At 54.6% G+C, this 25,215-nt stretch overlaps 5 protein-coding genes and 3 non-coding genes across 9 annotated transcripts; 6 read left to right on the forward strand and 2 right to left on the reverse strand.

Moving 5' to 3' along the window:
* Window positions 1-985: 985 nt before the first annotated feature.
* On the reverse strand, window positions 986-1,112 carry LOC132477188 (small nucleolar RNA ACA64). Its single transcript, XR_009530211.1, has one exon. It is a non-coding gene; the product is annotated as a small nucleolar RNA ACA64 (small nucleolar RNA).
* A 313-nt stretch (window positions 1,113-1,425) lies between these two features.
* RPS2 (ribosomal protein S2) lies at window positions 1,426-3,381 on the forward strand. The gene is made up of 7 exons (XM_060119988.1): window positions 1,426-1,777; window positions 1,866-1,955; window positions 2,095-2,202; window positions 2,459-2,632; window positions 2,711-2,870; window positions 3,089-3,180; window positions 3,263-3,381. Exons 1-7 carry the CDS (start codon window positions 1,592-1,594, stop codon window positions 3,341-3,343), a joined length of 891 nt encoding a protein of 296 aa, XP_059975971.1. The 5' UTR covers window positions 1,426-1,591; the 3' UTR covers window positions 3,344-3,381.
* Window positions 2,256-2,389, forward strand: LOC132477235 (small nucleolar RNA SNORA64/SNORA10 family). Its single transcript, XR_009530250.1, has one exon. It is a non-coding gene; the product is annotated as a small nucleolar RNA SNORA64/SNORA10 family (small nucleolar RNA).
* LOC132477236 (small nucleolar RNA SNORA64/SNORA10 family) lies at window positions 2,897-3,023 on the forward strand. Its single transcript, XR_009530251.1, has one exon. It is a non-coding gene; the product is annotated as a small nucleolar RNA SNORA64/SNORA10 family (small nucleolar RNA).
* Window positions 3,382-3,640: 259 nt separating the features above from the next.
* Window positions 3,641-6,371, reverse strand: NDUFB10 (NADH:ubiquinone oxidoreductase subunit B10). Its single transcript, XM_060119994.1, has 4 exons — window positions 6,124-6,371; window positions 4,597-4,735; window positions 4,067-4,206; window positions 3,641-3,802 (listed from the first exon to the last, which is right to left on the reverse strand). Exons 1-4 carry the CDS (start codon window positions 6,269-6,271, stop codon window positions 3,699-3,701), a joined length of 531 nt encoding a protein of 176 aa, XP_059975977.1. The 5' UTR covers window positions 6,272-6,371; the 3' UTR covers window positions 3,641-3,698.
* A 914-nt stretch (window positions 6,372-7,285) lies between these two features.
* LOC132476992 (small EDRK-rich factor 2-like) lies at window positions 7,286-9,079 on the forward strand. Its single transcript, XM_060079247.1, is given in 2 exon segments — window positions 7,286-7,503; window positions 8,998-9,079. Coding segments are annotated over 2 exon segments (300 nt in total).
* Window positions 9,080-9,391: 312 nt separating this feature from the next.
* RPL3L (ribosomal protein L3 like) lies at window positions 9,392-15,998 on the forward strand. The gene is made up of 10 exons (XM_060119985.1): window positions 9,392-9,493; window positions 9,698-9,890; window positions 11,198-11,366; window positions 12,553-12,688; window positions 13,993-14,179; window positions 14,274-14,434; window positions 14,641-14,742; window positions 15,229-15,324; window positions 15,555-15,674; window positions 15,942-15,998. Exons 1-10 carry the CDS (start codon window positions 9,392-9,394, stop codon window positions 15,996-15,998), a joined length of 1,323 nt encoding a protein of 440 aa, XP_059975968.1.
* A 543-nt stretch (window positions 15,999-16,541) lies between these two features.
* On the forward strand, window positions 16,542-20,899 carry MSRB1 (methionine sulfoxide reductase B1). 2 transcript variants are annotated; one of them, XM_060119995.1, is made up of 4 exons: window positions 16,542-16,680; window positions 18,463-18,611; window positions 18,958-19,072; window positions 20,007-20,899. In XM_060119995.1, the coding sequence occupies exons 1-4, from the start codon at window positions 16,626-16,628 to the stop codon at window positions 20,036-20,038; spliced, it is 351 nt and encodes a 116-aa protein (XP_059975978.1). In that variant the 5' UTR covers window positions 16,542-16,625; the 3' UTR covers window positions 20,039-20,899. The 2 variants fall into 2 exon arrangements, with proteins under 2 accessions (XP_059975978.1, XP_059975979.1); XM_060119996.1 differs by lacking the exon at window positions 18,958-19,072.
* Window positions 20,900-25,215: the final 4,316 nt, after the last annotated feature.

Here is a 25,215-nt window from a genome sequence, read left to right on the forward strand (position 1 = left end):
ACAGCCACCTTCAAATAACACTAAGGCTGGAACCAAGCTTCCAGGGGCTATTTCCTCAAAGCTGAGGGTCCAGCAGGAGTGCAGGGACTGTTCCCCTCTTCTTCCTCAAATAGGCTGCCCAGGTGGCCAGATCCCCAAGAGCTCAGGGGGCTTTAGACATTGACTCATCATCAGGTCTCAGGATCAGAGACCTATGGAGCTAGCTCCAAGGTACAGACCAGGAGTGAGGACCAGATTTCCATGGTACCACAGCAGGAGCCTAGCATGTGGGAGAGCCTCCCAGAGCAGGTAGACTGACCACCTGGGTAGGCCTATGAGAAAAGGTGTGGGGAAACCAATTTCCATGTGTGAGGCACAGAACAGAGAACTGCAGTTTCAATACCACTGAGTGTTGAGCTCATCAAATCCTAAAGGCCCTAACCCTTTCCTGAGCGCAATAGGGAGCCGCTGCAAGCCTCTGACCTGCAAGTCTTACACTCCCACCCTTGTTAGTGTTTTGCTGATCCAGCCTGACTCACCTCAAGCTCAAGGTACTTTACATGCTGATGTAGAAGATACGAGGTGTGGGTAGAAATAATACGGTTTCAAACCTGGCTCTGCCGCTTTTGGAGGGTGGGATCTTAGAAATCACCTGCCAACCTCCAAGACCGGGTTCTACCCCTGCGTGGCATCCAAAGCAGAGTTGAGCTGGCCAGTAAGAGGTGTCCCACAAAGGTCTCTCCTCCACAGCACACCTCGGTTCCCACGTCAGCAGATGAGTTTTCCAGGATGGTAGTCGGGGGATCAAGAACACCCACACACGGACGAATCAGATCAACAGCTTTATTGAAAAACGAAAGCAGAGCCCCCCTTCCCCCCCGGTCATGGCGGCGTCGGCCTCAGGCTCTGAGCATCCAGGTATCCTGCGGGTAGAAGACGAGATCAGGAATCAGGTACCAAGAGTCCAGAACATAAGAGCGGCCGCAACCGGGCCCGGAGCGGCGGCGCGTGTCGGGGCCTGGGTTTCACCTCCCCACACGGAGAAGCGGGCGGTGAGCTGAGGCCCCCGGTGGCTCTGGGCGCCGAGTCTCACCTGCGGCCACGGCCAAAGCCGCAGGTGATTTTCAACCAACGCCGATCTACCAACCACCCAACAGCGCCGCAAAGTGCCAGACCGAAGAACCTCCTGAACAGACCTACCTGCAGCCGGAGAAGACGAGGTAGAGGCCCAGTCGCGCAGATTCCGGGGCCGCAGACACGCGGGCACTCGCAGAGCTCGGCGGGGGCGGGGCCCGTCGGAGCCAATCACAGGCCATTTTATAGGCCCTTGGCGCAAGGGCAATTGGGGTGGGGCAGCCGAGATCTCGCGGCGCTTGGCGCTATATAAAGACTCCCTTGGGGGCGGCTTCCTTCTTTTATTCCTTAAAGACACGTGAGTATTCGTGTTAGTAGAGGCGGCCGGTGGGCCTGGGCGGTGGGAATCCGCCGCCATCAGGCGGAGTCCCGGCTGGTGCGCCCGCGCTGTACGGCTGAAGCCCGGCCTGGGCGTCCGAGGCGTCCGTAGATGCCAGGGCCTCGCTGACCGGCTGGTTCTTGTTACTCTTTTTAGCAAATGGCGGATGACGCCGGTGCTGCGGGAGGGACCGGAGGTCCTGGAGGCCCCGGGGGCCCTGGCATGGGAGGCCGTGGTGGCTTCCGCGGAGGCTTCGGCAGCGGCGTCCGGGGCCGGGGCCGGGGTCGCGGTCGGGGCCGGGGCCGAGGCCGCGGAGCTCGCGGAGGCAAGGCCGAGGACAAGGAGGTAGGTCTGCGCTTTGCGCGTGAGGCAAGCCCTTGGACGGCACCGGGAAGGCGGTCCTGGGCACCTGCTGCGCCTTTTCCTCTTCCAGTGGCTCCCCGTCACCAAGCTGGGCCGCTTGGTCAAGGACATGAAGATCAAGTCCCTGGAGGAGATCTATCTCTTTTCTTTGCCCATCAAGGTAAACATAGGTTCTCTTTTTCTTGGGTGGGGCCTTGGCCTGGGGTCGAGGGCGCTTTGTCATTGGTTGGACATTGAGGGGTCTTAGGCTCCACCTTTGGTTTTATTAAACAGTTTTGTCACAAATTTTTTTCTTGTAGGAATCTGAGATCATTGACTTTTTCTTGGGGGCATCTCTCAAGGACGAGGTTTTGAAGATCATGCCTGTGCAAAAGCAGACCCGTGCTGGCCAGCGGACCAGGTTCAAGGTACCCCAGCCATCTTATTTTCCTAGGCTGTTTCTATCAAAGGCTTTTATGAGACTCTCTCAGTTCTGCATGGTTGCACTTGTCTTCACGCGTGTGACTTTCGTAACGGGGAGAGAGAGCAAGGATCTCCTCAGGATCTCAGATAGGTCTCCTGGTGGCCAGTCTTTCCTTGAGGGGCACAACAGACCCTGTGCGGTGGGGGGCTACTGACGTTATGAAGGGCAGTGGACCACCAGCCACGTCAGTCTCTTTGCAGGCGTTTGTTGCCATCGGGGATTACAACGGACATGTTGGTTTGGGTGTGAAGTGCTCTAAGGAGGTAGCCACTGCCATCCGTGGGGCCATCATTCTGGCCAAGCTCTCCATCGTCCCCGTGCGACGAGGCTACTGGGGGAACAAGATCGGCAAGCCCCATACCGTCCCTTGCAAGGTAGGCTGGATGGTGGTGCGAGGCAGGGCCTGCGGTGGTGCAGACTCTCCAGCCCATCTCGACTCTACCCCTTCCCAGGTGACTGGCCGCTGTGGCTCCGTGCTGGTGCGTCTCATCCCTGCCCCCAGGGGCACTGGCATCGTCTCAGCCCCTGTGCCCAAGAAGCTATTGATGATGGCTGGAATTGACGACTGCTACACCTCTGCCAGGGGCTGCACTGCCACGCTGGGCAACTTCGGTAGGTGGCCCACACGTAGACTCTGGCTTCTCTCAGCTCTGCTCAGTCACATTCTGTGTGTGGTTGGTGTATTTTGAGAGAGAGAGGAAGGCCCTCCTAATGCACGACAGACTGGCCCACAGTGGTCTCTCTGTTCCTAGGAGTGCGACAGCTTCTTGCTGTAACTGGGATTCATCTCAGGTCAGTTCACTAATCCTCTCCTATTTTCCCTTTTTCAGCCAAGGCCACTTTTGATGCCATTTCCAAGACCTACAGTTATCTCACTCCTGATCTCTGGAAAGAGACGGTGTTCACCAAGTCTCCGTATCAGGTACTGCCTGCCCGGCTAACCGGGCAAAGCAAAGGGTAGCAGTCTATTTGGTTACAACTAAAGCCTCTTTTTGTCTTTCTAGGAATTCACTGACCATCTTGTAAAGACCCACACCAGAGTTTCCGTGCAGAGGACCCAGGCTCCAGCTGTAGCCACCACATAGTTTTGTATAAGAAAAATAAAGTGAATGAAGCTAGTTTATATAGTTGTCTCTTGTTTTTTGGGGGGGGACTGTACCATGAAGCTTGTGGGATCTTAGTTTCCGGACCAGGGGTTGAACCTGGGCCCCCAGCAGTGAAAGTGCAGAGTCCCTAACTGCTGGACCATCAGGGAACTCCCTATTTTCAAGTTTAGTGGTGGCTGAATTTGGAAGGGAAATGGGGCCAATAAGATGAGAAATCTGAATAAGGCTTATTTATTCATGTGTCAAGGCTGGGGGCTAAAGATGACACCACAGAGATTCCATTACTCTTTATTTTAGCAATAGCAACAGACACAGACAGGTGAGGTGGCTCGCCTCAGGCAGGAGCAGCCTCTTCGGCAGCTTTTCTCTCTTCCAGCATCCTCTGCTTCTGTTTTGCCAGGCACTTCCTGGCAGAATAATGTGCCCCCAGGTCATGATCTGGGAAAGAGATGGGGAGGGGAGTCATGGGCCATGATGGGAATTTGTGGTCTTTTCTCCATGCAGGGAGGGCTCAGGCAGCTAAGACAAGTTATTGAGCAGACAAGGGATGAGGTAAGATGATTTTTTTTTTACAACCACTAGAGACTGGGCTAATTAGCCAAACGTTTAGTACCCAGCTGTGTGGAGACTGGAAGGAGAACTGGGAAGTGAGGTGGCAGAAGCAGGAGTAGCTGGGGGCAGGCTGGGGTGGAGCTGACTCACAGCGGTCCTGGTAGGCCTTGGCCACCTGGGTGAACTGCTCCAGCTCCTTGGCACAGTTCTGCCTGTAGCTCTCACCTTCCCTCTGCTGACAGGCCTTTAGCCTTTCCTGGATAATGTTGACGATTTCCTGATCAACTTTGCTGAAAAGAAAATGAGACAGGTGGTGAACAACAGGGGTCCCCAACCCCCAGGGCCGTGGACCACTGCCGAAGCTTCATCTGCCACTCCCCATCGCTCGCATTACTGCCTGAACCTGCCCCCCACCCCGCCACCCCGTGGAAAAACTCTTCCATGAAACTGGTCTCTGGTGCCAAAAAGGTTGGGGACCGCTGGTCTAAGGTCTATAAGGATTCCCTGTACTCAGGGAAAGTAAAATGAAAGCAGGGCCTGGGAGCCCTGTGGTCTGGCCCCTCCACCCCTAGATCTGGGTTGGCCACCATCTCATGGCATCCGGAGGGAATATGCTCATTACACAGGGCTCTCAATAGTATTCACTGACTAAGAGCAGAAGCCCAAGGGGGAGGACTTACTAGTCTCTTCTCCATTGCATTTCTGCTTCAAACATGCACAATACGTCCTTTTCCTTGCACTCAGTGATGTCCGGCACGCGGCGGAACTCACGGTGGTAGTAGTAATACCTGTTCTTGGCATGCTGCCGCTCTATAAACTCTGCAAAGAGAAAACCCCAGGTGCAAAGAGAAAACCCCAGGTGCAAAGGGAAAACCCCAGGTCCAAAGGTCCTATTGGTTTGGACAAGCCACCGTTTGAAAGGGCTCTTAGCTTTGTATTTCTCATAAGCTGTGGAAGAGGCAGGTTTCCCAAATGTTCCCAGCTTTTACAAAGACTGGCAACTGGACTCCCAAAGAAGAGGTGTGAGCTGGCAGACAGTCCTGGAAAGGACTGGGCTACAAATGGCAATGTCTATGGTTTATGGAGAGTTTCTTGTAAGCCAGGAACCACCCTGTGTTCCATAATACATTAACTCACTTTGTCCCCACGATAACCCTATGGCGGGCAGGTCCTTTTCATTTACAGAGAGGAGACCCAAGCTCTGAGAGATGGCAGGATTCAGAGCCCATTCTCTGCAAGCCCACACCCTGCTACAGTCCCTCCTGCCGGCCCAGCTCCCCCAGAGCACGGGGATTCCACTGTGGAGGCAAAGAGGCCCCAACAGGGAGCCACCAGCAGGGATTCCAGTCCCAGTTCTGCTACTGCTGACCTTCCGGCCTCAACTTCCCCAATGGGTAAATGAACAAGTTGGACCTAGTGAGATCTCATCCATCCAGACGTATGAAACACTTTCTAAAAAACTGCTATACAAAAGAGGGAGCAGATCCACTACTGTTTTTTCCAGACCTTGGGTTGGTGTGGGGTGGGGTGGGGGTGGTTCCTCCTCCCACAAAGAGCCACCAGGGCATGCTATGCACCCCAAATGTTCTGTTGTTGAACGAATGGATTGATTAATTAGGTGCATGGATGAATCGCCTGGCACTAGTGACTAAGGGCATTATGCTCTGCCTGCTGCACCACCAAGATGGCTGAACCACAAACTGGACAACGATGGTTTAAAACCATCGTTCACCTAGTTTGGACCAGAGATGGCGGAATTTGGGCAGCTCTCAAGCGTGGGCACACACGGAGGGCAAGTTACAGCACACGTAGGTGGAAGGGGCCTCGGCCATCAGTGACCACCCGGGCCATTTTGCAGGCATGAAAAGGGTTGGGAGAACCCCTGTACCTCAACAGCCCTCTGTGACCGCCTGCTGTGCAAAACGCAGGATGCAAAGCGTGCAGGGAGAGTGGGATCTAACAAGCCTCAGGACGCAGATGACTTCCATCAGCAAACAGCCCCTCACATTTGAGCGAGGCCGGAGACCAGGGGTCCGTGGACGGCGGCAAGGGCCATACAGCAGTGAGGGCTCTTGGTGTGTGTGTGTGGGGGTCGTCCCAAGAGGTGGGGCCTGGGGTGCAGTGGGGGTCCAGGCTGAGTGACGGGTGCGGGGGGCCCGGGAGCGGTGAGGGGGCCCCGGGGCGCAAGGCCCGGCAGGGGCTCGTACCTCTCGCGAGGGTCACTGGCCGGTCCACGAGGAGGTCGAAAGCCTTCGTAAAATAGGTGATAGGGTTGGTCAGAGAGGTCTGCGGCGAGGGCGCCGGCGTGCGGCGCGGGGGCTCGGGGTACACATTGTTGTCCCAGCTGTCCGGCATGGCGGCGGCGCGCAGCGGCCTCGACTCTCGGACGCGCTCCCACGGCCTCCGCCTCGGTCCCGCGGCCTAGTTCGCCCACACAGAGGACAACCGGAGAGCGGCCGCGCCTGCGCAGGACGGCCGGCGCTCGCGAGGCACCATGGGACTTGTAGTTCGCCCCGCCTGCCCAAGTGTGGCCTCGGGAGATGCTTCTCAGTGCGAGCGCCCCCGCATGGGACCGCCGCGTCATTGCACACGCGACGAGCGCCTACTGTGTGCTGGGCGCTGGTATCAGAGGTGAAGGAAACAGATCCCTATTTACATTCTAAGGGGAGACAGACACAGGAGTAAGGAAACCATTCAGTTCGGATGGCGTGTAGGCACGTGCCAAGTGCAGCAGGGGGCAGGATGATGAACACAGCTGGACTCTTCTGGAGAACTCAGGCCGGTAGAGCAAATAACAAAGTCAACAGATAACACAAGCTGCCAAAGGCTGTACTCTTCCAGGAAGCCTTCCTGCATTGTCCATTCCCTACATCCCTCTCTGAGCTCCATTGTGTCTGCCAGGGCCCCTCATGGACTGGCTGATGCCACTGAGCTTGGAGAGGGGGCTGCCTGGGGCGGCACAGGAGGTAGGGTTTGCCCTCTCCACCCCCCACCCCACGACTAGGGAGAAGTGGCTCCTACCCTGGGCACAGGGCACTCTGTTTTGGTTCTGAGGGTTCCATCCTGGCCCTGAGCACTGTTGTGCCCTTGAGGCAGCTTCACTGACCAGGGCCCTACTGGCCACCCTCTGTGATCTCCATACTTGGCACACCCCCTGGCTAGCACCAGGGAGGATGGGTGCTGGTCACTTCCTGCCCAGAGGCTGGGGTCAGTCATTAACTCTATGGACGCACAGAATCCGGAATCATAGTAACCTTAAATCTTCAAATCATGAGCTCTTAGAAATTGTCACACTCAACTAATCATAACATTGACCTGCAATGTTGGGCTGAACGAGGGGACCCAATGGAGGTGGGCCGGAGTCATCGCATGACCCGCAGTAACCAGCACGAGCTCGCCCACCAGAGGAATATGAGAAAGCAGAGTATAGTACTCAGTTAAGGGAAAGCGGCCAGATGATGGCTTTCTGCTGCCACCCAGCAGTGGACGGACTCAGAGATCATGCAGCAGAAGCAGAAAAAGGCAAATGAGAGGGAGGAACCCAAGCAGCTTTGTGGCTCCACGTCCAACCCTCTGGCCCTTGGCCTGTGTGGCTGGAGCCCCCACCATGTGCTCCCAGGCCCAGCACCGAGGGGGTTCCCTTTGGCCCTGAGTCTGCAACATGTCGCTCCTGTTCTTCCTTCCTTCAGGGAGCCTCTCTCCCCCGGGGCCATTTCTGGGCTGAGGGGTTTACCCCTTCCCAGTGATTTTTTTTCCTGCAGGACTCAGCCCAAAGTATTAAAAGTAGCTTTGTCATTCAAAAACAACTACAAAAACAAAGAATTGTAGATTTTAGTAGCATAGAATTTTAGCACCCAGGGATGCAAAATCCACAGACCTGCAGAGATATCTTAGGCCTGTAAAACTCTGATTCTACAATTACAGAACTTTATAACCATAGAATCTTTGAATTAAAAAATAAGAGATTTCAGGGACTCCCCTTGTGGCGTAGTGGTTAAGAATCTGCCTGCCAATGCAGGGGACACAGGTTCGAGCCCTGGTCCGGGAAGATCCCACATGCCGTGGAGCAACTAAGCCCATGAGCCACAACTACTGATCCTATGCTCTAGAGCCCACAAGCCACAACTACTGAAGCCCGTGCACCTAGAGCCCATGCTCCGCAACAAGAGAAGCCACTGTAATGAGAAGCCTGCGCACTGCAATGAAGAGTAGCTCCTGGGCTTCCCTGGTGGCACAGTGGTTGAGAATCTGCCTGCCAATTCAGGGGACACAGGTTCGAGCCCTGGTCTGGGAAGATCCCACATGCCACAGAGCAACTAGGCCTGTGAGCCACAACTACTGAGCCTGCGCGTCTGGAGCTTGTGCTCCACAACAAGAGAGGCCGCGATAGTGAGAGGCCCGCACACTGCGATGAAGAGTGGCCCCTGCTCGCCGCAATTAGAGAAAGCCCTCACACAGAAACGAAGACCCAACACAGCCAAAAATAAAATATAAATAAATAAATTTATTTTAAAAAAGTATTAAAAAAATTTAAGTTCATAAAATTATCTTAAGGGACTTCCCTGGTGGTGCAGTGGTTAAGACTCTGCACTCCCAATGCAGGGGGCCCGGGTTCAATCCCTGGTCAGGGAACTAGATCCCACATGCATGCCGAAACTAAGGAGCCCGCCTGCTGCAACTAAGACCTGGTGCAACCAAATAAATAAATATTTAAAAAAAAAAGTATCCTAAGTGTTCTTGGCTCACAGCTACTAGAGTCAAGGTACCTTGATTGAATCACAGCTCTAGTGATCCTCTGGGCACAGAGCCAAACTTCCCTATCTTCCCACCATTTGTCCAGCTCAGGCTCACAGCCTCAGGACAGCACAGGAATCTGCTCTGCTTCAAGGCCAGCAAACTGGACTCAGACCCTCCTAATGGCAGCTGCCCAAGGGAAGCTCCCCAACCCAAGTTCCTAAACCCCCTGCCAGGCCAAGTTGTTCCTGTCTTGGAGGGTCACACAAAGCAGAAAAGTGTGTGACCCAGTCCCAGGACCCTTGAGGAAACGAGTGCCAGCCCTAGCTCCAGGTGCACCCCCCCAGGCTGCCCAGGCTGCCCCCCTTCGCCCTGCCCTGGGCCAGGCCCGCTCCTGACACCAGAGCCCACATCCGCCACAGGAGATGACAGAGCTCCCCTGCCAGGGGCTAAATCTGGGATCTGGCTGCTGTGCGTCCTGGCCCTGCCACTTGACCTCCGACGCCTGGTGAGGTGGCCCCTTCCCTTCCTAACCTGCAGAGACAGGCCTCTATGGTCAGTGGGCTGGTGGGAGGGGGGTTGGGGGGAAGCACGCCAGCTTCCTGGCGAGGGGCAGGTGGGCTTCTGGAATCTATCCCAGCAGAGAAGGTCCTTGGACCTGTGACAGAATAAGTGATTAGAGGGGCAGCAGGGGGCCCAAGCTCTGGCTTCCAGGCCTAGGACAGGCAAACAGAGGGACAGATGGCAGCGGCCCCCTGCCTCTGTGGCCTTGGCTGCGGTGTGGACCTGCCTCTTCTGGGCCCAGCCAGGCAGGGCCAGGCCACTGAGACAGGAAGCCCATGGGTGAGGGGGGCTGCGGCTGGCTCTGTCCCTAAGACACTGCCCTTGAAGAAGTTTCCCTCCTTTCTTGTGGACAGATGCAGGCCCTGAGGGCCACCAGGTCTCAGCCTGGGGTCTCTAGCTCACTTCCGGTCTGGTCTCTGGGACCGCCCAGCTGTACCCAGCAGGGAGACCCCAGCTCTGATCTCCCTCCCCTTCTGTCCCCAGTCCCACCGGAAGTTCTCTGCCCCTCGGCATGGACAACTGGGCTTCCTGCCACACAAGAGGAGCCGCCGGCACCGGGGCAAGGTGAAGACGTGGCCTCGGGACGACCCCAGCCGGCCCGTGCACCTCACGGCCTTCCTGGGCTACAAGGCTGGCATGACACACACTCTGCGGGAGGTGCACCGGCCAGGGCTCAGTGAGTGGCCTCTAGGGGCCCCTGGGGGGCGGGCCGAGCACCCCCGACCGCCAGAAGATCTGGAGGTCCTTCCAGAGGCTAGGAGCCACAACTGGGCTTCTGGAGAGGAAACGGCCCCAGAAGGGGCCAGGCCCCGCCCATGGGCACCTCAGTCAGAACGTTGACTGCTGGCCGTGCCTCAAGAACCCATCTGTCATTGCCCCAGTTTACAGATGAGGAAATAAAGCAGTTATGAAACTTGTAGAAGCTAAGATTCAAGGGCAGGTGCCCCTACACACTTCCGGTTTTGAGATCATCGTAGTGTGGTTATAAGAAATAATACAGAGGGATCCCACGCACCCTTTACCCAGTTTCCCCAATGGAAACATCTCTTAAAACCATGGTAATATGTCATAGCTGGATAATGACATGGATACACCCTACTCATCTTGTGCTGGATTCTCCTGAATAAGATGTGTGTTTATTTAGTTCTATGGTTCTGTCATGTGTAAATGACAGGTTCTGTCATGTGTAAATGCATGTACCCACCACCTTGGAACGTCCCATTCCCACAACAGTCCCTCCTGTTGCCCTATTATAGCCACAGCCACCACCCCCCAACCTTCTGGTAAGCACTCATCTGTTCTCCATCTCTCCTAAAGTATATATTTTTTGGCTGCGCCACGCGGCTTGCAGGATCTTAGTTCCCTGACCAGGGATCGAACCCGGGCCCTCAGCAGTGAAAGTGCCAAGTCCTAACCCCTGGACCACCAGGGAATTCCCCTAATATATATTTTAAGCATATACTTCTTTGACTTTGGATCAGCCTCATTAATAACATCTATAAAATCATGGGTTTAGGACAAGTCTTAGGTTTTGTTCTAGAACTCATCCACATATATTCATAGTGCCCATTTGTACTCCCCTAGAGGATGACCAACCCTACACTTTGGGGGACGCTGCTCTGGCTGTGGCTCTCCTGGCCCACTCCTGGGAGGTCTGGTGGGGAAACCGAGGCAGGAGCAGGTCAGGCCTTACCTGAGCTGAGTCAGAGCTACTGTGGACACCTGTGAGGTCTTGCCCAGCAGTGGCTCCACACACAGGGCAGAGCAGGGAGAGAAGGGTCGGGAGTGGGGAGGCTCAGGGCTGGAAGTCAGGGGCCTGCTCACAGGGGCCTCTGTCCGCAGCAGCCCTGGGGCTCTGGCGCTGGGTCCTCCCGCGGGCAGGTGGGGCTGTGGTCGGCACTTCCACCCCTTTCCCCTCTCCATGGAACTCCCCGTGGGACTCGGAGGCCCCCCTCCACGCCTCTGTCTCTGGGTTTCGTTCAGAAATTTCCAAGCGGGAGGAGGTGGAGGCGGTAACGATTGTGGAGACACCACCTCTGGTGGTGGTGGGCGTGGTGGGCTACGTGGCCACCCCGCGAGGCCTGCGGAGCTTCAAGACCATTTTTGCGGAACATCTCAGCGACGAGTGCCGCCGCCGCTTCTACAAGGACTGGTGAGGGCCCCGTGGGGATGCCGGGTGGTTGGGCAGGAGGAGGAGTGTCAGCAGCGTGTGGAAGGCAGGAAAGTGTGTGTGTGTGTGTGTGTGTGTATGCGTGTGAGTGTGTGATGCCTTCCCTCCAATAAAAGACAAGGACTAGAGGGCTGGAGAGGAAATTAATTAGAGGAAAAAGGAAAGCAAACATTCTCATCCTCAGGGTGAACTAAGGAACTAATCTGATGGAATGTCAGAGTTGGTTCCGAGCTTCCTAGCAGCCAAGGTGAAAAGGGAAATAGCCAACTGACAAGCTCTTTTCATCAGAAAGAAGGGCATCCTTAGGCCTCAAATCTTCCCTGGCATTAAGTCCAGAATGGGAAGGCACCCCTGCCTGAGGAACCTCATAGACACCCCCTTCCATATGGAGGCAGAGGCACATGTAGCCTCCATGGGAAGCGAGGATCTTGGACCCTAGTGTCAGATCAGGCTGTGTGACCACAGGCAAGCTGACTGACCTTTTAGAACCTCACCTCACCCCCCCCACCCCCCCCACACACACTCCCCACAGACACCATCAAATGGGAACAGGAGAGGTCCCCGCCTCTTGGGGCAGCCCTGAGGATGAGCTGAGCAGAGTGTGTCAAGTGCTCAGCACAGCGAAAGAGCTCAGCGAACGCCAGCTGGCCTTGTTTTTGCTGCTGCAATTGTGATCAACTTGCCCCTCATCTGACCTCTGTGAACCTCGGTTTCTTCATCTGTAGGATGGGGATAATGGTGTCCACCTTCCAGCATCCTGGCAAGGGTTAGGAACGACAGGGTGTGGGGCCTGGCCAGTCCTGACTGTTCGCTTTAGAAGTGGGTTCAGCAGCCATGGCAAAGTGGGCACGTGGCAGTGGCTGTCTGGCACGTCCCTTCCCTGGGCTCCTGCACATCTGCTCACTCTCAGTCCCAGGAGGCAGGGAGGGTACCCACTTTACGGAGGAGAAAACTGAGGCCTAGAGAGGGAAAGACAGTCTGTGCTTAAGGAGGGCGCCCGGAACCAGGCCAGGGACCCCAGGGGCCCAGCAATGCCTCCCCTGGGGCCCAGCAATGCCTCCCCTGGGAAGGGGAGGAGGGAGGAGGGGGACATCTAAGCCCATGCTTGGTAGGATGCAGTGGCGGCTGCCGTGCTGGCTGTGCTGAGCACCCTCTGTGCATGGCTCAGGCACAAGAGCAAGAAAAAAGCCTTCACCAAGGCCTGCAGGAGGTGGCGCGACGCCGACGGCAAGAAGCAGCTGCAGAGGGACTTTGCTGCCATGAAAAAGTACTGCAAAGTCATCCGGGTCATCGTCCACACCCAGGTCAGCCCCTACCCCCTGGTCCACACTGGTCAGCCAGTCCACCCCCTGGGCCCACCCTCCCTCAGCCTGGCTTCCAGGAGCCCTGGCAAATGTCAGCCTAAAAATACTGCGAGCCCCGGGCATAGGCCCAAAGTGTCGGCTGATCAGCCAGCCGCCTGCAGCCCCGGGGATGGGGTGTTGGGCAGCAGTGCACTCTGAGGGCTGCGGGGTACTGGCTACACCCAGCAGTCAACCAAGGCCCTGAAATGCTCCAAAGGTCCAGGATCGCCTGCCCAGTGTTGGGTGTGGGGGGCCGGCCGCCTGTGTTTGGGGTCTGGCACATGTGGGTGTGAATCAACATTCGTAAGTGGAGTCTGGCTTCGTGTGGGCTGACAGGTTACATATATCCTCTGGCTTTTTCTGGAAGGTTCAGGGAAGCCTTCCCAGGCCCGGAGCAATGACCCTCCCCACCTGCCTGAGTTACTCTCACGCTTGCAGTTCCTGGTTACGTGTGTCATTGGTTAACATCCATCTCCCTCCATAGACTTGAGCTCCATGGGGGCAGGGGTCACAGCTTCCTGCTCACTGCTGTACCAAACCCTCCAGGAGGCTTATATGCAACAGGTCCTCCATCAGTACTGGTTGAGCCCTATGCTGTGACCTAACCGCGTCCCTGCTTCCACCTCACACAGCAGCAGCCAGAGATGTTTAAAATGTTCATCAGATCATGTCACACCCTGTACTTGGAATAAAGCCCAAGCTACTCCCAATGAGACCTGCCTGGCCAGGCCCCTGCTCACCTATCACCGTCCTGAACCCTCCTCCCTGTTCACCACAGTCCAGACACACTGGTCTCGTTTCTGTCCCACCAACCACCGCGCCCCCATCTTCCCTGCCACAAGGCCTTTGCATATGCGGTTCCCTCTGCCCCCAAAGCTCTCAGATCTTCACCTAATGGTTCCTTCTTGCCATTGATGTCACCTCCTCAGAGAGGCCCTCCTTTACCACCCTCATGTGCAATAACTGTCCCCTCCACCCTCAATATTTCATCACAACACTTAGGCCTATCCAAGAGTTTACTTGGTTTCTGCCGCCCAACTAGATGGTGGCTCCATGGGGGCCAGGACGCTGTCTGCCTCATTCCATGCTGCATCCCCAGTGCCTCGCACAGAACGTGGCATATAGGCACACCAGAGCATGGGATCATCTGTTGAATGAATGCGTGCGTGAAAGTATGCCAGGGGTCACCAGCTGGCCATGTCGTGTCGGCAAATGGGGGTGTGTGTGACTTTCTGGGAACCAACTGGCCGTGCCATGTCTTACAGATGAAGCTTCTGCCCTTCCGGCAGAAGAAGGCCCACATCATGGAGATCCAGCTGAATGGCGGCACGGTGGCTGAGAAGGTGGCCTGGGCCCAGGCCCGGCTGGAGAAGCAGGTGCCAGTGCACAGCGTGTTCAGCCAGAGTGAGGTCATTGATGTCATTGCCGTCACCAAGGGCAGGGGCGTCAAAGGTAGGGCTGGGTGGGGATGGCGGCTCCAGGAAGGCTGCCTGGAGGAGGTGGGGGCCAAACTGGCCTCTAAGCCACCCGTCCCTCCCACCTGCAGGGGTCACGAGCCGCTGGCATACCAAGAAGCTGCCGAGGAAGACCCATAAGGGGCTGCGCAAGGTGGCCTGCATTGGTGCCTGGCACCCTGCCCGCGTGGGCTGCTCCATCGCCCGGGCTGGGCAGAAGGGCTACCATCACCGCACAGAGCTCAACAAGAAGGTGTGTCCGCAGGCCTGGTTTGAGGGGGGATGCCCGTGACCACACCCCAGTGAGTGGGGTGCATGACCCAGATGCTGCCTGACCCCCTAAGGCTCTGAAATGCCCCCACCAGCGCCTGGGTCTAAGCCCACATTCTGATGGGTGTGGGCATCTTGCCAGCCCCAGAGGCTACCTGCTGTCCCCAATGTGCCCTGTGCTCCTGGCAGATCTACCGCATCGGCCGGGGGCTGCACACAGAGGACGGGAAGGTGGTTAAGAACAACGCATCCACCAGCTACGATGTGACCAACAAATCCATCACACCACTGGTGAGGGTGGGCCGCCAGTTTGGCTAAGGGGCCTGGTGTGCATGTGTGGGGCAGGCCTGTGGGGTGCTGCCCTCCCCCAAGAGCTCAGGCACCAGGGTGGACCGCCTGGGTGGACCAAACCCCTGCTGTTCCTGCATTCTCAGAGCCACCACTGCAGACAGCTCATCCTCCAGCTGCTGTCACAGGGTGCGGAGTGCAGCAGCTCCGACTGTGACCTTAGAGTCAGGCTGCCTGGCCTCAAACCCCAGATGCAGTGTGTAGCAGCTGCAGGGCCTGGAGCAAGTGACTTCATCCCTCTGAGCCTCAGTTTCCCCCCTGTAAAATGCAGATTTTTAAATAAGATAATCACGGGAAGGACTTAGGGTGTGGCTCAGATGCTGCCCTGATTAATGATCGAGAATGTCACCCTAGGCCAGGGGAGTTCTCCTAGGGCCCCCAGCTGCCTCCTAACCCAGCAGCCCCTTTCCTGGACCCACCTTCCCACAGGGTGGCTTCCCCCACTACGGGGAAGTCAACAATGACTTCGTCATGCTGAAAGGTTGCATCGCGGGCACCAAGAAGAGGGTCATCACGCTGAGGAAGGTCAGTGCCAGGTGGTGAGCTGGGGAGTGGGAGCCCCATGGGCCTTGGGGGAGTTGGGGGTCTGGTCTACCCTGTCCTCCAGACTGCTTCAGGAGGGGTGGGGATGAGGAAAGCAAAGAGAGAGAGGTTCTAACAGAATCTGGGTGAACGAGACCTTCCTGACTGGGGTAATGGGAGGGGCTGAGTGGGGACCTCCTACGGTGACAGCTCCCCTCTCCCACCGGCCGCAGTCCCTCCTGGTGCACCACAGCCGCAGGGCCCTGGAGAACATCGAGCTCAAGTTCATTGACACCACCTCCAAGTTTGGCCATGGCCGCTTCCAGACAGCCCAAGAGAAGAGGGTCTTCATGGTGAGCCCACCAGCCTTGCTCTCTGGGGCTCCGACACCACATCCTACCTGCCCCAGAGCGGAGAAGCTGAGCAGATGGGGGTGGCACGCATGTCCCTGCACTCATCCACAGGAGGGGGCTTTTAGGGGTCCAGTCCTGGGCACTGATTCTTGCCAGAAAGGAAGTAGGGGAGGAACCAGTGGGAGAGGGCGCAGGGCCGACTCCGCGTAACCCAGGCGGCTGGTTAGACCCCTGTGACTAACGCTCCTCCTGTCCCTCGCCCACCAGGGTCCCCAGAAGAAGCATCTTGAGAAGGAAAAGCCGGAAACCTCGGGAGACTTGTAGGCAGGATGGGATGGAGCGAGCCTGAAAGAAGCGCGGCGCAACCCCTGCCTGTCCCCTTGTCTAATAAAAGCCAGAGACAACTCTTCCCGCGGTGTCTCAGAGTTGGGGGGCACGGAAAGGCTGGTCAACGGCCGGCAGCCCGGGGCTTAGCGCCGGGAAACGACGAGAGCGTACGCGGCTCAGCGTGTACCGCAGCAGCCACCAAAAAACCCAGCGCAGCTCAGCAGCTCGCCCTGCCGCTAGGGGCAGGGCGGCAGGGGCGGGGCCGCGGGGACCGCTCAGGAGTGGTCCTTAGTGGTGGGCGGGGCCTGCTGGAAGACGGAGGGGGCAGGTCCTCGGGAGGGGGCGGGGTCTCCTGGAGGCGGAAGCCGGAACCCCAGTACCGGGGTGGGATTGGTCCGTGGAAAGGGCGGGTCAACGGGAGGCGGGCCCTGCGAGGGTGTCTCGCACTTCTGGACGTGATTGGTCCCCTGGGGGGGCGGGGCCTCGGGCGCCGGGGCAGGTCCGGGATCCGAGTGGGATTGGTTCTCGGGAGGCGGGGCAGGAGGCGGGCACAAGCACCGGGTCGTAGGTCTGTGGCCTCGGATCTGTCGGAGGCGGCGATTGTGCAGCGGTCCCGCCGGCGCCATGTCGTTCTGCAGCTTCTTCGGGGGCGAGGTTTTCCAGAACCACTTTGAGCCGGGTACGACCTGTGACCTCCTGGAGGACAGCGGGGGCGGGGACGCGTATTAGACGGGGCGTCGCAGCCCTCCGGGTGGCGATGGAGCCCCGGAGTCCCGGGAACGGGGGCCGAGTGTGACCGCGCGGGGAGGAACGCATTTGGGTAAAGGGGATACAGAGGAGGGAGGAGTTGGGGGTTCCGGAGAGTAGGGGTACTTGAGGGGAGAGGGACATTGGAGAGAGGGTGTCGCTGTCCTCGAGGAGGACAGACCTTGAGTGTGAGCGTGGCCTTTTCCGAGGAAATCTGCGGGGTCAAGGTATGGGGGTGGTGACGCCGTTGCGGGTATCCGGGTCAGGATCGGAACTTTAGGGGGAGGCGGTGGAAGGTCTTGTCCAGGGGCAGCTCCTGTGACTGGCCTGCCTTTCCTTGTGGCATCCTCCTGATATTACCCCAGCCCTTTCTTCTCCCCGGTTCCCCAGACCTGCGGGGTAAGCTGGAAAGCACGTCTTGTTGGGATCCAAATGTGACCGCCTGGGTGCCTCCCCCACCTGCCCAGGGCCCCAGGTTTGGGTAACCAGGAGTGCTGCTAGGCTGCCAATGGCCAGTGAAGTTTGACTGGACAGCCTGGGTCAGGTAGGAGGGGTGGAAGGTAGGGGGTGAGTGGTTGGTTTGGGGGCATGGCCGGCCATCAGCCCTGGCCCCAGGCTTTGAGAGGCCCAGATGAATCCCCTTCTGGGCTGTGCTGCCTGGTCATGGCCTAATTTGGTAAAAATATGCCCATAGGCAAGACTAGGGCAGCGACCTACCCCTGGATGGGATTTGTTGGGTGTCAGCCCTCGAGGGGGCTGGGATGTGACACCCTGTGTCTCTGTGAGCCAGCTGTGACATAGGACCCTCTGGGCAAAGTCCTCCCTTCAGACTCTCTGGCTGTGGGACTCCAGGTTGTCCTCAGGCTACTCTGCCAAGCTGGAAGCTCCACTCCCACAGCAGCTCCTGTTTCCTCTTTTCTTCCCCAAGTTACTGGTAAAGGCTGAGTAGGTCACAGACTCCAGGGCAGGCTGTCTCCACGCCAGGCAGGGGGCGAAGGGTGACTCAGTACCCCTCGAGGGACCCCCAAGCAGTTTCCTGTTCTGCGAGTCAGTTTTGCAACCTTTCTTTTTCCCCCCCTCAGGGTGATCTTTTGGAGGTAGGTTAAAACTCATCCTTCTCCCTGGCGCTCTGTCTTCCTGGGCCCTCTGTCTGACTGGAGGTCTTTTGCTGGGATCAGTCTTTTCCTGCTTGGAGAGCAGGCTGGTGTCTGGGCATCCACCTTACGGCTTCTTTGGGCAGAGCTGTGGGAAGGGAGGGGGGCTAGTGGTGGTGCTGGCCATGCCACAGCCCCCACTGTGGGGGGCCTGCTTGTGTGTGAGGGGCAGAGCTGTGTCCTCATCAGACTGCCTGGGTTCCTTCCTGGCTGCACACCCTGTAGCTGAGCGTTTTGCATCCCTGAGCCTCAGCTTCCTCATCTGTAAAATGGGAACGTCTGCATTATAGGGCTGTTAAGAAGAGTGAAAGAAATAAGTGTGAAAGTGGCTCTCCTGGTCTCTGGCACAGGCTCGGAACCGCTAAATGTGAGCTCCATGCTGTGTCTCCCCCACAGAGCCGATACCCAGGCTTATGGGTGGTGGGTGGGTGAGCGGGGAGGGTGTGCAGCCCACCCTGTAACCGGAGTGCTGCTGTCCTCTCCTGGGTTCAAGGATTTAGGTGCTCACCCCCGAGGTGCTGGAGCCAGCATCTCTGCTCTTACCTCCCCTTCCGCCCCAGGCATCTACGTGTGTGCCCAATGTGGCTATGAGCTGTTTTCCAGCCGCTCAAAGTATGCACACTCATCCCCATGGCCGGCCTTCACCGAGACCATCCATGCTGACAGTGTGGCCAAGCGTCCAGAGCACAATCAGCCTAGAGCCTTAAAGGTGGGTGGTAGCAACTGGGGGGCGGTGAGGAGGTGTAAGCCAGGGGGGTCCTGAGAGCCCCCTACCCCTTCCTGCTGTTCCCCCTACAGCTGTAGGGGCCTAGGGTCTGTCTATTCCAGGCCTCTGGCTTCAGCCAGGGAAGCTGACACCCCAAACTATTGGGAGAGCCTGGGGTCCTGGTGGGAACAGGGAAACAAGATGGTTTTCCGGGGCAGGTTCTGGGCCAAGGCCAACCTCTCATGCCAACAGTTACCTTGGGAAATAGGCATGGGGAGGACCCCATGTGCTGGTGGCAGCAGGGGCCATGGCTGCAGCTGTTTTCATGGGTGTCTTGTGGTCTTCCTAGGTGTCCTGTGGCAGGTGTGGCAATGGGCTGGGCCATGAGTTCCTGAACGATGGCCCCAAGCGTGGACAGTCCCGCTTCTGAATATTCAGCAGCTCACTGAAGTTCATCCCTAAAGGTGAGCTTGCCTGCCGGCAGCTGGGCACAGGTCTGTGTACAAGCCTTTAGAGGCCCAGGGGCACACTGTTCTCATGCACTTACAGTGACAAAGCATGGGGGCACCAAAGCGCGCTGCCCAGGGCCACTGGAAGGTGGCTGTGGGACAGGGACAAAGGGCAGATGTCCTGCCTCCTGCATCTGGTTGATCACGTGCAGGGCGGTGCGGAGGCTGAGTTCTGGGGCTGTGCAGCTGCAGGCTTGCTCGTCAGCCTCTCTGAGCCTCCTCATCTTCTGTGTAGTGGGCATGATGGCAGAGCCTCCTTTACAGGCCCGTTAAGACTGGCTGCATGAAAGTGCACTGGGGTCTGGAGTGTAGTAGGGGCTCAGTAAATAATGTGCTCCTGTTGTCAATATTCTTATCACTGGTAGATTGTTTGGGAGCTGTTTTTCATTTGTGTGTGTTTTATCTGAGCTCAGCCTCCTCTCTGGCCCATTGTTCTCTGTCTTCATCCCCAGCCGCCCTCTGGACTCCTTCGCGCTCTTTGTAGCTCAAATCCCTCTCTTCATTTGCTGCCCGCAAGACTGCAGCCAGTCCCTAGTCTCAGTTTTATCCTCTGTAAAATGGGGTTGCTAACAGCACCTGCTCGCTGCCCTCACTGTGGGGTTAAGTGAGGCTGTCTGTGAGGGCCAGTGCGTGATAAATGTTTGATAATACTTTTGTCCTTTTGTAGCTATTTATCCTCCGGTACATGTGGAGGAAAGACAGACTCTGGGTTCTCCTGCAGATCTCAGGGAAAGAACTGGGCACAGAGACACCCCCAGGCTGCGGGTCTGGGTCCTCCCAGCTTTCTTGGTCTGCAGGCTGCAGCGGGAGTGGGCTGGGCCAGGGAACGGTGTCTGAAACCTAAGTTAGCAGCGACTTGTTTTTCTCTCCCCTCCCTCATTTCTTTCAGGCAAAGAAACTTCTGCCTCCCAGGGACAGTAGGTGGGCAGCCCACACCCAACCCAGATGGACACTGCTTTGTGGCCACACTCTGGACATCCCACCTTAGAAGTGGAACCCCAGACATTTGGACAGGGGAGTGGGGGGGAGAGGGATAGCTGAAACATCAGGAAGGTTCCCGAGGCCTTGCCTCCGAACAGGCTAGGAGAAGGGAAGAGGCTGGGAAAAGGAGAAGGCTACACTTGGCTGCCAGGGGGTGCCTGGAGGCCCCACTGTTAGCTCTCACAGGAGTCTCAGGGAGGGGGCTCTAGGCCTGGCTCGTCTTAGAGTGATGGTGCAGCCTCTACCTTCTCTCCTCAGCCTGCTGCCCCCTCCCTGCCTGTCTGGACTCACCCCCGTGAGGCCCAGTTCTGAGATGGGCTCTGACCCTCGCTGAAGCTCTTGCCCATCTCCAGCAGGCTGTGCTAGGAGAGAGAACGCAAACAAGGGCGGCCCCAGTTGGCTGCTCCAGCCCCGGTCACTCTATGATTTTCTCTGACTAAACCCTTCCAGGCAGCCAGAGTGGTGATGATCTGTGACCCGCTGGGGGAGCAGGCAGAGGGGACAGATCTCTGGCCTCTCGGTTACGAAAGGAGAAATCCCGAACCCTGTTGCACCATCTGTGTGGGTGCTGTTTGCCCCACTCAGGCTTAGGAAAGCAGCTATTGCTCCATCACCTTGACTGTGCAAGGCTGGGGACACCAGAGCTCACAGCCTACAGTTCACTGCTTCCGGGGACACAGTGACTGTGCCTCACTGCACATGCTCTGAGGGTCCTGCCATCAGGGGGGGTGGGCGAAGCCCCTTCCATCTTGAATCCTCTTTGGAGTAATCAGGAAGAGATCAATAAACAAACAGAACCCAGGCTTGCTGTCTTTATTAACAACATCAGGGACGCCAGGACCCAGGGTCAGGCTTTGCACAGCTGTTTCACTTGTTCCACAAATAGTTATTGAGCTCAGTGTCAGGCTCTAGCTTCAGTGCTTGAGATGCAGCCATGAGAAAGGCAGATGGGGCCTGCCCTTAAGGTCTTTTTTTTTTTTTTTTTTTTTTTGCGGTACGCGGGCCTCTCACTGCCGTGGCCTCTCCCGTTGCGGAGCACAGGCTCTGGACGCGCAGGCTCCGCGGCCATGGCTCACGAGACCAGCCGCTCTGCGGCATGTGGGACCCTCCCGGACTGGGGCATGAACCCATGTCCCCTGCATTGGCAGGTGGACTCCCAACCACTGCGCCACCGGGGAAGCCCTATTCCTAGGTATTTTATTCTTTTTGTTGCAATGGTAAATGGGAGTGTTTCCTTAATTTCTCTTTCAGATTTTTCATCATTAGTGTATAGGAAAGCAAGAGATTTCTGTGCATTAATTTTGTATCCTGCAACTCTACCAAATTCATTGATTAGCTCTAGTAGTTTTCTGGTGGCATCTTTAGGATTCTCTATGTATAGTATCATGTCATCTGCAAACAATGACAGTTTTACTTTTTCTTTTCCAATTTGTATTCCTTTTATTTCTTTTTCTCTGATTGCTGTGCCTAGGACTTCCAAAACTATGTTGAATAATAGTGGTGAGAGTGGACATCCTTGTCTTGTTCCTGATCTTAGAGGAAATGCTTTCAGTTTTTCACCATTGAGAATGATGTTTGCTGTGGGTTTGTCATATATGGCCTTTATTATGTTGAGGTAGGTTCCCTCTATGCCCACTTTCTGGAGAGTTTTTATCATAAATGGGTGTTGAATTTTGCCAAAAGCTTTTTCTGCATCTATTGAGATGATCATATGGTTTTTATTCTTCAATTTGTTAATATGATGTATCACATACATTGATTTGCGTATATTGAAGAATCCTTGCATCCCACTTGATCATGGTGAATGATCCTTTTAATGTGTTGTTGGATTCTGTTTGCTAGTATTTTGTTGAGGATTTTTGCATCTATATTCATCAGTGATATTGGTCTGTAATTTTCTTTTTTTGTAGTATCTTTGTCTGGTGTTGGTATCAGGGTGATGGTGGCCTCGTAGAATGAGTTTGGGAGTGTTCCTTCCTCTGCAATTTTTTGGGCGAGTTTGAGAAGGGTGGGTGTTAGCTCTTCTCTAAATGTTTGATAGAATTCGCCTGTGAAGCCATCTGGCCCTGGACTTTTGTTTGTTGGAAGATTTTTAATCACAGTTTCAATTTCATTACTTGTGAGTGGTCTGTTCATATTTTCTATTTCTTCCTGGTTCAGTCTTGGAAGGTTATACTTTTATAAGAATTTGTCCATTTCTTCCAGGTTGTCCATTTTATTGGCATAGAGCTGCTTGTAGTAGTCTCTTAGGATGCTTTGTATTTCTGCAGTGTCTGTTGTAACTTCTCCTTTTTCATCTCTAATTTTATTGATTTGAGTCCTCTCCCTCTTTTTCTTGATGAGTCTGGCTAATGGTTTATCAATTTTGTTTATCTTCTCAAGGAACCAGCTTTTAGTTTTATTGATCTTTGCTATTGTTTTCTTTGTTTCTATTTCATTTATTTCTGCTCTGATCTTTATGATTTCTTTCCTTCTGCTAACTTTGGGTTTTGTTTGTTCTTCTTTCTCTAGTTCCTTTAGGAGTAAGGTTAGATTGTTTATTTGAGATTTTTCTTGTTTCTTGAGGTAGGCTTGTTTAGCTATAAACTTCCCTCTTAGAACTGCTTTTGCTGCAGCCCATAGGTTTTCGATCGTCGTGTTTTCATTGTCATTTGTCTCTAGGTATTTTCTGATTTCCTCTTTGATTTCTTCAGTGATCTCTTGGTTATTTAGTAATGTATTGTTTAGCCTCCATGTGTTTGTGTTTTTTATGTTTTTTTCCCTGTAATTCATTTCTAATCTCATAGTGTTGTGGTCAGAAAAAGATGCTTGGTATGATTTCAATTTTCTTAAATTTACTGAGGCTTGATTTGTGACCCAAGATGTGATCTATCCTGGAGAATGTTCCGTGCGCACTTGAGAAGAAAGTGTAATCTGTTTTTGGATGGAATGTCCTGTAAATATCAATTAAATCTATCTGGTCTATTGTGTAATTTAAAGCTTCTGTTTCCTTATTTATTTTCATTTTGGATGATCTGTCCATTGGTGTAAGTGAGGTGTTAGAGTCCCCCACTATTATTGTGTTACTGTCGATTTCCTCTTTTATAGCTGTTAGCAGTTGCCTTATGTATTGAGGTGCTCCTGTGTTGGGTGCATATATATTTTTAATTGTTATATCTTCTTATTGGATTGATCCCTTGATCATTATGTAGTGTCCTTCCTTGTCTCTTGTAACATTCTTTATTTAAAAGTCTATTTTATCTGGTATGAGTATTGCTACTCCAGCTTTCTTTTGATTTCCATTTGCATGGAATACCTTTTTCCATCCCCTCACTTTCAGTCTGTATGTGTCCCTAGGTCTGAAGTGGGTCTCTTGTAGACAGCATGTAGATGGGTCTTGTTTTTGTATCCATTCAGCAAGCCTGTGTCTTGTGGTTGGAGCATTTAATGCATTCATGTTTAAGGTAATTATCGGTATGTATGTTCCTATGACCACTTTCTTAATTGTTTTGGGTTTTTTTTTTTTTTTTCTTTTTGCGGTACGTGGGCCTCTCACTGTTGTGGCCTCTCCCGTTGCGGAGCACAGGCTCCGGACGCGCAGGCTCAGCGGCCATGGCTCACGGGCCTAGCCGCTCTGTGGCATGTGGGATCTTCCCTGACCGGGGCACGAACCCATATCCCCTGCATTGGCAGGCGGACTCTTAACCACTGTGCCACCAGGGAAGCCCCTGGGTTTGTTTTTGTAGGTCCTTTTCTTCTCCTGTGTTTCCCCTTAGAGAAGTTCCTTTAGCATTTGTTGTAGAGCTGGTTTGGTGGTGCTGAATTCTCTTAGCTTTTGCTTGTCTGTAAAGCTTTTGATTTCTCCATCAAATCTGAATGAGATCCTCTCTGGATAGAGTAATCTTGGTTGTAGGTTCTTCCCTTTCATCACTTTAAGTATATCATGCCACTTCCTTCTGGCTTGTAGCGTTTCTGCTGAGAAATCAGCTGTTAACCTTATGGGAGTTCCCTTGTATGTTATTTGTCATTTTTCCCTTGCTGCTTTCAATAATTTTTCTTTGTCTTTAATTTTTGCCAGTTTGATTACTATTTGTCTCGGCGTGTTTCTCCTTGAGTTTATGCTGTATGGGACTCTCTGTGCTTCCTGGACTTGGGTGGCTATTTCCTTTCCCATGTTAGGGAAGTTTTCGACTATAATCTCTTCAAATATTTTCTCTGGTCCTTTCTCTCTCTCTTTTCCTTCTGGGACCCCTATAATGTGAATGTTGTTGCATTTAATGTTATCCCAGAGGTCTCTTAGGCTGTCTTCATTTCTTTTCATTCTTTTTTCTTTATTCTGTTCCGTAGCAGTGAATTCCACTGTTCTGTCTTCCAGGTCACTTATCCGTTCTTCTGCCTCAGTTTTTCTGCTATTGATTCCTTCTAGTGTAGTTTTCATTTCAGTTATTGTATTGTTCATCTCTGTTTGTTCTTTAATTCTTCTATGTCTTTGTTAAACATTTCTTGTATCTTCTCGATCTTTGCCTCCATTCTTTTCCCGAGGTCCTGGATCATCTTCACTATCATTATTCTGAATTCTTCTGGAAGGTTGCCTGTCTCCACTTCATTTAGTTGTTGTTCTGGGGTTTTATCTTGTTCCTTCATCTGGTACATAGCCCTCTGCCTTTTCATCTTGTCTATCTTTCTGTAAATGTGGTTTTTGTTCCACAGGCTGCAGGGTTGTAGTTCTTGCTTCCGGTGGATGAGGCTATATAAGAGGCTTGTGCAAGTTTCCTGATGGGAGGGACTGGTGGTGGGTAGAGCTGACTGTTGCTCTGGTGGGCAGAGCTTAATAAAACTTTAATCCGCTTGACTGTTGATGGGTGGGGCTAGGTTCCCTCCCTGTTGGTTGTTTGGCCTGAGGCAACCCAACATTGGAGACTACCTGGGCTCTTTGGTGGGGCTAATAGTGGACTCTTGGAGGGCTCACGCCAAGGAGTACTTCCCAGAACTTCTGCTCCCAGTGTCCTTGTCCCCACGGTGAGCCACAGCCACCCCCCACCTCTGCAGGAGACCCTCCAACACTAGCAGGTAGGTCTGGTTCAGTCTCCCCTGGGGTCACTGCTCCTTCCCCTGGGTCCCGATGTGCACACTACTTT

The sequence above is a fragment of the Mesoplodon densirostris genome, chromosome 16 (assembly GCF_025265405.1).
Source record: "Mesoplodon densirostris isolate mMesDen1 chromosome 16, mMesDen1 primary haplotype, whole genome shotgun sequence".
NCBI lineage: Eukaryota > Metazoa > Chordata > Mammalia > Artiodactyla > Ziphiidae > Mesoplodon > Mesoplodon densirostris.

Coding starts and splice junctions, on each gene's coding strand:
- RPS2 (XM_060119988.1), top strand. CDS start 1,592: ATGGCGGATGACGCCGGTGCTGCGGGAGGGACCGGAGGTCCTGGAGGC. Junction 2,871..3,088: donor TGCCACGCTGGGCAACTTCG/GTAGGTGGCCCA, acceptor TCCCTTTTTCAG/CCAAGGCCACTTTTGATGCC. Junction 3,181..3,262: donor TCACCAAGTCTCCGTATCAG/GTACTGCCTGCC, acceptor TTGTCTTTCTAG/GAATTCACTGACCATCTTGT.
- RPL3L (XM_060119985.1), top strand. CDS start 9,392: ATGGCAGCGGCCCCCTGCCTCTGTGGCCTTGGCTGCGGTGTGGACCTG. Junction 9,891..11,197: donor GGTGCACCGGCCAGGGCTCA/GTGAGTGGCCTC, acceptor GGTTTCGTTCAG/AAATTTCCAAGCGGGAGGAG. Junction 15,675..15,941: donor AAGAGAAGAGGGTCTTCATG/GTGAGCCCACCA, acceptor CTCGCCCACCAG/GGTCCCCAGAAGAAGCATCT.
- MSRB1 (XM_060119996.1), top strand. CDS start 16,626: ATGTCGTTCTGCAGCTTCTTCGGGGGCGAGGTTTTCCAGAACCACTTT. Junction 16,681..18,462: donor CCAGAACCACTTTGAGCCGG/GTACGACCTGTG, acceptor CTTCCGCCCCAG/GCATCTACGTGTGTGCCCAA. Junction 18,612..20,006: donor ATCAGCCTAGAGCCTTAAAG/GTGGGTGGTAGC, acceptor CATTTCTTTCAG/GCAAAGAAACTTCTGCCTCC.
- NDUFB10 (XM_060119994.1), bottom strand. CDS start 6,271: ATGCCGGACAGCTGGGACAACAATGTGTACCCCGAGCCCCCGCGCCGC. Junction 4,736..6,123: donor GCCAGTGACCCTCGCGAGAG/GTACGAGCCCCT, acceptor TTCTCTTTGCAG/AGTTTATAGAGCGGCAGCAT. Junction 4,207..4,596: donor ATGCAATGGAGAAGAGACTA/GTAAGTCCTCCC, acceptor TTTTCTTTTCAG/CAAAGTTGATCAGGAAATCG.